This window comes from Ceratotherium simum, chromosome 29, assembly GCF_057802395.1.
Source record: "Ceratotherium simum simum isolate JZ-2026a chromosome 29, ASM5780239v1, whole genome shotgun sequence".
Lineage (NCBI taxonomy): Eukaryota > Metazoa > Chordata > Mammalia > Perissodactyla > Rhinocerotidae > Ceratotherium > Ceratotherium simum.
In genome coordinates, this window is record NC_141928.1 from 13,261,824 (window position 1) to 13,273,894 (window position 12,071).

Sequence of the window (12,071 nt, forward strand, 5' to 3'; positions counted from 1 at the left end):
TATGATTTTCTGGAATGGAGAGCTATTATGAGGTGAGTCTACAATTGTAGAATAGGTACCAAGATATGAGTAGAACTGTCCAACCATGGCATAACAGAGACCACAGAGAGGAAAACTACATGGTGCAGCTACAATTGATGAAAGAGTATTTCTCCACAAAAGACTTGCCTCAGGTGCTGACTGGAAGGTGTGAGTGTGTGTGCGCACCTTCCAGTCAGGGTCCACAGATTCTGTTGACTTTTGTAGTAGAAAGCCTATCCATTTGAGACTTAATTCTGCTTATCAATTTCTCTAAGCCCCGTTTCATGTCTTTGTTTCTTAAACTGTAGATAAATGGGTTCAACATGGGTGTCAGTACTGTGTAGATAATTGTTGCTATTCGGTCCTTGACAGTATAGCTGGATAATGGCTGGATATAGACATAACTAATACTCCCATAAAACAGAGTCACCACAGTGAGGTGGGAGCTGCATGTGGAGAAGGCTTTGCATTTTCCAGTAGCTGAGGGAATATTGAGGACAGCAATGAGGATTCTCAGGTAAGAGATGATGATGCAGACAAATGGGGCCATCACAGAGGCCAGCCCTTCTGTCAAAGCCACTACTTCATTGACAGAGGTAGAAGAGCAGGCCAGTTTCAGAACAGGGTTGACATCACAAAAAAAGTGATGGATAACATTTGACGCACAAAACGTGAGCTGATTCACCAGGAGGACATGTAGGAGGGAGTGGAGGTAGGAGAAAGCTGTGGAGAAGGCCAGTAACAACATACAGCATCTGTGGTTCATAATAGTGACATAGTGGAAAGGCTTACAAATGGCTACATAGCGGTCAATGGCCATAGCTGCTAGGAGATAACTGTCCATGTTTCCAAAGACCAGGAAGAAATACATCTGTGCCAGACATTCAGCATAGGAAATGGTCTTTGTCTCTGATAAGAAGTTCACTAACATCTTAGGGACTATGACTGTTGTGTAGCAAATATCAGCAAAGGACAAGATGCTCAGGAAGAAGTACATGGGGTTTTGGAGTTGAATATCAGAGCGGATAGCCAAGAGGATGAGCAGATTTCCCATCAAGGTGACCAGGTACATGACAAGAAAGAGGGCAAAGAGTGACTTCTGGTCCTCAGGGCGAGAGGAGAGTCCCAAGAGGATGAACTCAGAGAATCTTGTCAGGTTGGACATTCTTATGGACTTATAAGCACCTACAGATAAATAATGCTGTCAATTAATGGTTTTTTATGTCATGTAGGCCATGCTTCTTTCCATATTATTCTTACACTGAGCAGTTATTAGTATAATGAGCATTTACTCCAATGTTTTTCTTCCTGATTATGGAAAAATCAGAGCCAAAAGTGTGTTTTCACTTGTTCTTTTTAAACATTCAGGATAGAAATCTATAGAAACAGATACAAGGAAAAAGAGAGAGACTAGGATGGAGAGTTTGATTCTCTCTTTTCCTACTTCCTACTCTGTGGCCAATAATCACAGGAACCGTAGATGCAGTCTATGAATCAGGTTCAGGTCAGCTTCTGATTAAGGATTATCAGTTGCTAACCCACGTCTAGATAATCATGAGATAGCTATCTCACCTAGCTTGTGGTTGATGAGTAGCCATCCTTTTAAATCAAGATACATCTTTCCACATTTGTAACGTAAGCAAGAAAGTCATTTAAAGAACTTTGAAATGAATGTAAACAGTTATAGGTAAAAGAAAGATGGGGGAAGGGAAAGCGAGAAAGAAAGAGAGAGTGAATCTGTGTGAGAAAATTCTCTCCCAAACTTCCCTGCTCTTTGGCTAATAATTCATATCCTGAGCTCAGGGGAATGTGACTCACAAGTAGACTGGGGTGAAGGAAGATTCAGCTTTAGAGTATAGATATAAAAAATCAACATGTTGGGGGCTGGCCCGGTGGTGTGGTGTTTAGGTTCACGTGCTCTGCTCTGGTGGCCTGGGGTTCATAGGTTCAGATCCCAGGGAAAGACCTATGCACAGCTTATCAAGCCATGCTGTGTTGGCGTCCTACATATAAAATAGAGGAAGATGGGCACAGATGTTAGCTCAGAGCCAATCTTCCTCAGCAAAAAGAGGAGGATTGGCAACAGAAGTTAGCTCAGAGCTAATCTTCCTCACACACACACAAAAATCAACATGTAGCATGAACATAAGTTAGCTCTCTCATTTAGTGTCCAGTGATGACTAATTATCTCTCTGAGATCGGATATTCACATCTTCTCATCAGGCATTCTCAAAGTTGATTTCTTACCTGGAAAGGACATTGAAGTCTTATCTCATGTATTCATTCCACTCCTCTCATTTATGCTCCATGGAATGATTAGTCAAAAAGAAGACAAAACTGTACCAAGAGACAGCATACAGAAAAGGTATCCTATTGTAGAAAATCTCCTAATGCTTCTTGAATTGAATGCTCCCTTCCTTGGATTCTTACTGTCCTTCACAAACTGTAGATACTCACAGCCCCTGCTTCCCTCATGGGAGTATCCTCTGATACTGTGCCACTAAGTCCCTGGTGTTTGGTGGGGGAGAGAGTAAGAAAACAAACATCCATTAAATTTGTGCAGGATTGTCTCCCAGGATCCATAGGAACTGCAAGCATTCTCCCTTACAGGTGGCCCCTCATTCCTCTCACTGAACCTCTGGGTATAGTGCAACATCTGCTTAGCCTGGTGTAGGTGTCCAAGATGGACAATAATTTTCTGTCCATGGCTCTTCCAACCTCTCTGAGGGCTTACGTGGGAGATGTCCCATGTAGCACTGAGGACAGAATACCAGGCAGGGACACCTGGGTCCAATTTCCTCCTTGAACCTATAAAGCTTCGATTTGGCCTCCCCCTTAGTGCCTCCAATTTTCCAAAAGATAGCTACCTCAGAGCACCCCAACATCATGGGTACCTTCTGCTCCACTGCTCCCAAGTTTAGATACACCTGCTAGTTTAGTAGCTGTGGCCTTATGACTCTAGCCTCTAACAAAATGGAGTGTCATAATCTTTGAACCCAACCTTAGGTCACCCTTCCCTTCTTGGCCAGTCCCCAAGTCTACAGCTCAGATATTTGATTGCCATTCCTTGCGACTACCTCTGGAGAAAGCCACCAGCTTCAGATCTTTTCCTTTTCTTAATTTGTGAATGCATATAGAATCCATACATCAGAGTCCCGATATACACTGCCAAATACATATTGCCCATTTCCTGTCACTTATTGATTTCTGATCACACCTTACAATTCAACCACTTCAGTTTCTTACATTTCTGCCTTCACCTGGGTCTCCAGGCTCTAATGCAGCCTCCTACAGGAAACATTCCTCGATCACCTGATTGGAATGAAGTAGCTGTCTTCTCTGCTTCCTTCGGACGTGGATTTCCATTAAACACAAATCATTGTCAAACAATTTTTCACTTAAAGGAAGGCAACTAACATTTATGTGCTAAGTGATTTATAAGCTTTTCTCACGTAAATCACACAACAACCTCATAATGTGTACTTATTGTCTTCATTTTATAGTGACTTACAAGAATAAGGTAACTGGCAAAACATAACTTGAACTAATGGCTGTTTGAAGCCAAACCGTGTGCAGTCATCCCTCAATATCCACGAGGAATTGGTTCCAGGACTCCCATGGATACCAAAATCTGCGATGCTCAAGTCCTTTATCTAAAATGTTGCAATATTTGCATATAGCCAATGCACATCCTCCCATGTAACTTTAAATCATCTCTAGATTACTTATAATACCTAATACAACGTAAATGCTCTGTAAATAGTTGTTATACTATATTGTTTAGGGGATAATGACAAGAAAAAAAATCTGTACATGTTCAGTACAGATACAACCAATATAGGACTTCTGATCTGCAATGTGTAACCTCGGGATGGAGGGCTGACTGTAGCTAAACCACTACATTAAAAGGTCTTCCTGTTTCGCTCTGACAGAATTAACAATTTTATGTTAAGAAACAGCTTTCAAATGACTAATGGACCCAAAACTTTGCCTTATTTTTTTCTTTGCCATATTAAGATTGAAAGCATAGGCTTTTAGCATAAGGACTACTTTCCTTTGGAGCCCTGATTCAAATCCAGGTCTGATTTCAGACACTATGTGTTATATTGTCCATGATCTAGCTACCACATTTTATTAATTCTAAGAGTCATATTTTTGCACATTAGCATCTCTTATATTGAGATACGTTTACATCTATGGCATGTCACATATAATTGGCTGCATTTTTTCTCAATGGTGCAGTAAAATAATGCATAGTACAATTGATGGCATTTTAGAGTAAATTAAATTCAATAATTTGCAGTCAAGGAAGTCAAGAATTATTTTCAATTCATCTATGTCCACCCTAATCAGTCCATAAATATTTCTTATGTGTTTACCATGAACTATACTCTGTTATTCACTGGGGTATATAGCACTGAGGAAAAGAGACATCATTTTCCCCTTTAGATCTTACAGACTAGGATTCCATAGCACCTACCACCCAGCCTTACTGCAGAGGGTGCTTAATAAATGTTTTTGAAATTGACCAAAGCTAATAGCCTAAGCAATATATTTTCAAACGTTAGAAGACAGTAACTCTCATTTCCCTAGTTCTTTGGTTCTACAGTTATTTCATCTATTTCTTATTCAGTTCATTCCTATTCTGAAACACCAATACTTATTTTTATGATACTGGAATATACACAAAACATAAAATATTAATTTTAATCATCCTATTGTGTCAAAGAGAAGACCTACTAAATAATAACCACCAGGATATTGTGATTAACACTTATTCTGCTGGTCACTCTTTCTTCTGAGAACTCTACTATAATTAGAAGGTATAATTAGTAGGTTAATTCTAAAGAAAATATTTTGCTATAGAGAAGAAGCAACTGACTACAATGGAGGAAATAGGTTTAACTACCATCAAAATGATGTGCCTTTATCTAATTACTGCTGTCATTGAATAATTCTAAATACTGGTACATTGGTATTAATTCAAACTAGATTGAAATAAATATAAGATGTTAACAGTAATTCCCAGGGTAACCAGTGAGAAAATAGCTAAAAAATATATAGAGAAAAGGAATTGAGAAGGGAATCAAAACAGTACACTAGAAAAAATCAATTAAACACAAAATAAGGAAGTAATGGAGGAACTGAGGAACCAAAAAAGATACAAGACATATAGAAAACAAGTAATAAAGTCATAGAAGAAATTCCTTCTTTAGAAGCAATTACCTTAAACGTAAATGGATTAAACTCTTCAATTAAAAGGCAAAGTTTGGCAGAATGGATTAAAAAAAAAACATGATCTAACCATATAGTGTCTACAAGAGATTCACTTTAGATCCAAAGACACAAATAAAAGTTAAAAGATGGAAAAAGATATTCAATGAAACTAGTAACCAAAAGAAAGCAGAGGTGGCTATGCTAATATCAGACAAAACAGGCTTTAAGTAAAAAAGATTGTTACGAGACATAGGGAAGGACATTATATATTGGTAAAAGGATCAATACTTCAAGAAGGTATAAATACTGGGACAACACTCAACTATCAGAGTTCCAAAGGAAGAGTGGGGAAAAAAAGGTGTAAAAATTCTTAATGATTGCAATTTGACCAGTTATATTAAGATAAAATATAATGTCAGAAAATGTGGAAACATGTTAATCTAATGCTCCTCTTTGAGGATGAAAAAATAAAATCCGGAGAATTTTCCTTAGGGAGATAATCAGCTCTAATCAAAGGGAGATTATGAAGCTTATCATTTGAACCTAGAAAAATTTTTTCCGGATATTGGTCTGTAAAATGTCTCAGTCTATGATAAGAAAAAAATAAAAGGACCTAAACAGAGGTTTTTGCTAATCACTTAATCATATTAAAATTAGTATCCAAATGTAAATTAAACTTAAATATGCTTATCGTAAATGCAGGTTTGCTCCGTTACATTTTCCCTCTAGTTAATGTTAGAGATAGGACTCTCTTGCTCTCAAATTGTTTTGTTTTTTAATCAGTCACTTAAAGTGAAAAATGGTTTTAGATAATTGTAGAAAGTCATCAAACATAGCTAGGAAAGGAGATGATTGTTCATAAAGTGTATTTTTTTTGTTCACTGTTGACCATATAACTAAACTCAAGATGAAGTCTTTGGTTTAAGATGTTTTTCTACTTTTACAGGTCATTCTTTTTCCAAAATTGTAAATGAGCAGAGCAGCTTTTATTTTAGGGATAGAATACAATAACATCCCTTCTGAAGAAGTTAAAAAAAGACACTTTGAATTAAATGACTCTCTTTCTAAACCTAAACATAACTTCGAACTGGATTTATAGTCCAGCAACTTGGATTTTCCTATCCCTGGTCTCCTGGAGAGGTCAGGAGTTTGGAGGCAGGGTATCTGTCTTTGAATCTCTGCTCCATGAATCACAAGCTGAGCGAAAGTCACTTCTTTTAATTGAGCCTCAGCATACTCATATATAAAATAGGACTAATAAAGTCTATCTCATTGGGTTGTGAGCATTAAATGAGATATTATGCTAAAAGTGAAGACTTGCTGATTTAGACCCCCACACCCACCCCCAGAGTATTCCTCAATTCTTCTGCAAGCATTTATCACACTTGTAATTACTTCTGTATCAGCTGGTCCAGAAGACCCATAGGGAAGGTGAATTTTTTATCTCATTTATTATTGCTGGGTCACCAGTGTCTAGGACAGGGACTGGTATATAGTAGATGCCCAATGACTTTTCTGAATATATACCTATTAGGACCTAACAAGGATTGAAATTGACATGATAACAGCAGGATAGAGCTAAAACTGAAGAGAGAAATCACAATGTATGTGATTTTGTCAACTAAGCAGAAATGTTATGCAATCCTCAGTGTTTTAAGGGCACAAAGAAAAGACCCTAAGGATGATGATGATGATGACGATGATTAAAACAACAGTGAGTAACATTGATTAATAATCACTATGTGCCAAGTACCTGTGGTGGATATTGTCATGCACTTCCCAGAAGCCCTTTAGGAGTGAAGGGCTTATTGCCTCAGTTGCGGGGAGGCTGCTGGCAGACAGCCCTCTGCTGTAAGTTCCCTTTGGGGGTTACCTCAGCTGGAGAAAGCTGTCTAGTCTGAGATCATGCACCCTTTCTGGGGCAGCCTGCACGCAATGACTGATTGAAGTGGAGGTATAAAGATCTGGCCGTCTTACCCCAATTTGGGTCGGCTCTGGAAGTCATCCCAGCTTCAGAATAGTCAACTGAAGCTTCCTTTGAGACTGCACCATAGCTCGGCATCTCCGTCTGCCCAGTCTTGCAGTCCTTTCTTTTCCTTCCTTAAATGTTGATCACAAGGGCATTCCCAAATAAACCTCCTACATTCAAACCTCTAACTCAGAGTTTGCCTCTTGGACTGAGCTGGAACAGAACACATCAACTTTTTCCCCAGATTTATTGAGATGTAATTAACAAATAACATTGTGTAAATTTAAGGTGTAGAGTGTGATGATTTGATATATGTATATACTGTGAAATGATTAACATAATAAGGGTAGTGAACACATCCATCACATAGTTGCCATTTTTTTTTGTGTGATAAGAACACTTAAGATCTTACTCTGTTAGCAAGTTTCAAGCATAAAATATAGTATTTTAACTATCATTGCCATGCTGTGCATTGGATTCCAAGATCTCATTCATCTTATAACTGAAAGTTTGTGCTCTTTGACCAACATCTCCCCATTTCTCCCATCCCCCAGGCCCTGGCAACTATCAATCTACTCTCTGTTTCTGTGAGTTCAACTTTTTTAGATTCCACATATAAGTGAGATCATAAAGTATTTGTCTTTCTCTTTCTGACTTATTTCTCTTAGCATAATACGCTTAAGTTTTGTCCATGTCGTCGCAAATGGCAGGAAATGTGACGGATCATGTTTTAATGAAATGAAATTGTCAGTATTGGGTGTAATAGAGAAAGATGTAGACTCAGATCTGGTTACGATTGTAATCTGTTTCTATATTTATATGCAGAATGGATATTTATAGAAGTAGGTACAAATGACATTAATAATATCAAGGGTGTGTTTAGTAGCTCAGGAACATCAGATATCGTACTGAGCCCAAATTGCCAACGAGAAATCTTCAAACATCAAAATTATTAAAAGGTCACTTTATAACGCTTTAAGCTGTATTAGTCACTTGAAAAAAAATTTAGTATTTAGACTTTGTTTAGATCAGCTTACACGAATATCCAGAGAGCTAAAGAGATCTAATTTAGGGGGGCGAAGTCAAGATGGTGGCGTAAGCGGACTCTGAACTCACCTCCTCCCGTGGACACAGCCAATTTACAACTACTAGTGGAAAAATTACCCCTGAGACAGAACTGAAAACTGGATAAGAGGAACTCCTGCAACAAAGGACAATCCTAATTGAGGTGGAAGAGGCAGAAGCTCCCTCCTGGAGAGAAAAAATGCCACCTTCACAAGCCGCAGCGCCTCACGGCTGCCCTGGAGCAGCCCAAAGGTACGCAGCCCTCCCTGGAGAAGCGGGGCCCTGAGCCGGGGAGTGCCCCCGCTGTGGGCATTCTGTGGACCCAGCACAATCGAGATGAGTGGCATAATATCTAACTTTGCCTGCTACTAAAACATTGGGGAGCACTCCCAGAAACGCTGGTTCACAAAGAAATTAAAACCGGCTCTTACAGGGCCCACGCGCAAACTCACCTGGTTCAGAAAGCAACCTAAAATCACAGTGCTTTGGTGAAAAGAGACTCACCTGATAGGCCCTGAGTGCATCTCGGTGAGAGGGGAGACCTCTTCAGGGCCTGGGACATTGGTGGCGGCTATTGTTGTGGCCTGGTGTGGGCGTGCTGACAGACGCCATTGGAGGTCTCCCGGGGGTCTGCTAGCCCAGGGTCTGCCACACCAACTAGAGCACTGATTTAATCCAGCTCGGCCAGGGCAGGCAGCACACCCTAGAGACTGGCCCCACACAACAACAAGCTCTCAGGCAACTTGTGGGCCTGCACAGATTGGTGGCTGGATTCTCTGCAGCCTGGCAACTGAGCTCACTTCAGTGGAGCAGGGCGTGCACAAGAAGATGGTGGAGAGTGTGGGGCAGTGGTGGAGTGTGTGGGGCTCCTGCCGTGGAGAGACTGGGTCCACTTCAGGAGGTCGGGGTGCACACATGGGGAAGGACTATGTTGACTGTGTGTGTGGACCTGTGGGTGGCATGGCTTGTCAGCTGCAGAAGACTGGTGCTTCTCAAAGACCCACATAGGGGGTTTGCCCCACCTTCCAAAGCATGAAACAATTGGGTGCTCCCATGCCTGAGGCCAGCCCCACAAGCTGCAATCCTCAGAGAGCTGACAATAGACCTAAAGGCAGGAGGCTTATAGCAATAGTAAGGCCCTGAGCCTAACAACCTGCCACACTGGGGGCCTACTCACTTAAAAGAAATACTGCAACACAAATGTGGTATTAGAACTTGCAGCCAACTGTGCTGGGGCTCCCCACACCTGATAAAGAGACTGAAGGGCCCACAACAACTACAAGCAGCTGATCACTACAACAGCTGGCCAGGAGCATAACTCGGCCTTCCTGGGAGCCTACAAGGAGAGCAAACAGGCCATAACAGAAAGGCACACGTAGCCCACATAGGGGTCACCCCTGGAACATTGAGAACTGAGGGAAGAACACTGCAGGCCTCCTAAGGCATCACTTATATAGGGTCACCTATCCAGGAGTAGGAGATGTAGCTGACTTACCTAATACATAGACCCAAGCACAGGGAAGGAGGCAAAATGAGGAGGCAAAGGAATATATTCCAAGTAAGGGAACAGGACAAAACCCCAGAAAAGGAACTAAGTGAAACAGAAATGAGAAACCTACCCGACAGAGAGTTCAAACAAAGAGTGTTAAGGATGCTCACTGATCTGGGGAGAAGAATAGATGAACTCAGTGAGAATGTCAACAAAGAAATGGAAGATATAAAAAAGAACCAATCATCAGAAACGAAGAATATAATACTGGAAATGAAAAATTCACTAGAGGGACTCAAAAGCAGAGTAGAGGATACAGAAGAACGGATCTGCGAGCCGGATGAAAGACTAGAAGAAATCACCCAAGCTGAATAGGTAAAAGAGAAAAGAATTAAAAAGAGTGAGGACAGTCTAAGGGACCTCTGGGACAACATTAAGCACACTAACATCCAAGTTACAGGTGTCCCGGAAGGAGAAGAGCGAGACAAAGGGGCAGAGAATCTATTTCAAGAAATAATAGATGAAAATTTCCCTAACCTAAGGAAGGAAACAGACATCCAGGTACAGGAAGCACAGAGAGCCCCAAACAAGATAAACCCAAAGAGGCCCACACCAAGACACATCATAATCAAAACGTCCAGAATTAACGATAAAGAGAGCATCCTAAAAGCCACAAGAGAAAGACAAGTTACATACAAAGGAAACCTCATAAGGCTATCAGCTGACTTCTCAGCAGAAACATTACAGGCTAGAAGAGAGTGGCATGATATATTTAAAGTGCTAAAAGGAAAAAATTTACAGCCAAGAATACTCTACTCCACCCAAGATTATCATTCAAAATGGAAGGAGAGATAAAAAATTTCCCAGACAAGCAAAAATTAAAGGAGTTTGTCACCAAGAAACCAGTGCTACAAGAAATGTTAAAGGGACTGATTTAAGGGGAAAAGAGAAGACCACAAATAGGAAAAATTATCTATTTCCATGATAAGAATGTAATGGATACAAATGCACAAAATCAAGGTTAGATATGATATCAAAAACATAAAAGGAGGGAGGAGGGGAGTTAAAGAGTAGAGCTTTCAGACAGAGGTCAAACTAAACAGACCATCAATTCTGTATACAAGGAGAAAGGAACAGAGGACTACTATAACACTGAGAGGAAAAAAAAGTTAAAAAAATGGCAGTAAGTATATACTTATCAATAGCTACTGTAAACGTAAGTGGACTAAATGCCTCAATTAAAAGGCATAGTGTGGCTGATTGGATAAAACAACAAGACCCATATATATGCTGCATACAAGAGACACACTTCAGACCCAAAGACACTCCCAAACTGAAAGTGAAGGGATGGAAAAAGATACTCCACGCAAATGGGAAAGAAAAGAAAGCTGGGGTAGCAATACTCACATCAGACAAAATAGACTTTAAAACAAAAACTGTAAAAAAAGAGACAACGAAGGGCATTACATAATGATCCAGGGAACAGTCCAACAAGAGGATATAACACTTGTAAATATCTACGCACCCAATGTAGGTGCACCCAAATATATAAAGCAATTATTAACAGACATAAAAACAGAAATAGACAGCAACACAATAATAGTAGGGGACTTTAACACTCCACTTACACCAACGGCTAGATCATCCAAACAGAAGATCAATAAGGAAACATTGGTGTTAAATGACACACTAGAACAGATGGATCTAGTAGATATTACAGAGCATTCCATCCAAAAACCAAAGAATACACATTCTTTTCAAAGGCACATGGAACATTCTCCAGGATTGAACACATATTAGGCCACAAAACAAGTCTTCATAAATTTAAGAAGATTGAAATAATACCATGCATCTTTTCTGACCACAGCGGTATGAAACTAGACATCAACTATAGGAAGAAAATCAGAAAAGCCACAAATACGTGGAGATTAAGCAAAATGCTACTGAACAATGACTGGGTCAATGAAGAAATCAAAGAAGAAATAAAAACATACCTGGAGACAAATGAAAATGAAAATACGACATGCCAGAATTAATGGGATACAGCAAAAGTGGTTCTAAGAGGGAAGTTTATAGCAATACAGGCCTATCTCAACAAGCAAGAACAATCTCAAAAAAACAATCTAACAATGCACCTAAAGGAACTGGAAAAAGAAGAACAAACAAAGCCCAAAATCAGTAGAAGAAGGGAAATAATAAAAATCAGAGGAGAAATAAATGAAATAGAGACTAAAAAAAAATAGAAAAAATTAATAAAACCAAGAGCTGGTTCTTTGAAAAGATAAACAAAATTGACAAAGCTTTAGCTAG

The 12,071-nt window shown here is 39.8% G+C and overlaps 1 protein-coding gene across 1 annotated transcript; it reads right to left on the minus strand.

The window, feature by feature from the left end:
- Positions 1-214: 214 nt before the first annotated feature.
- Positions 215-1,186, minus strand: LOC101394540 (olfactory receptor 1L3). The gene has a single exon (XM_004423420.2). It carries the CDS (start codon positions 1,184-1,186, stop codon positions 215-217), a length of 972 nt encoding a protein of 323 aa, XP_004423477.1.
- Between the last annotated feature and the right edge of the window lie 10,885 nt (positions 1,187-12,071).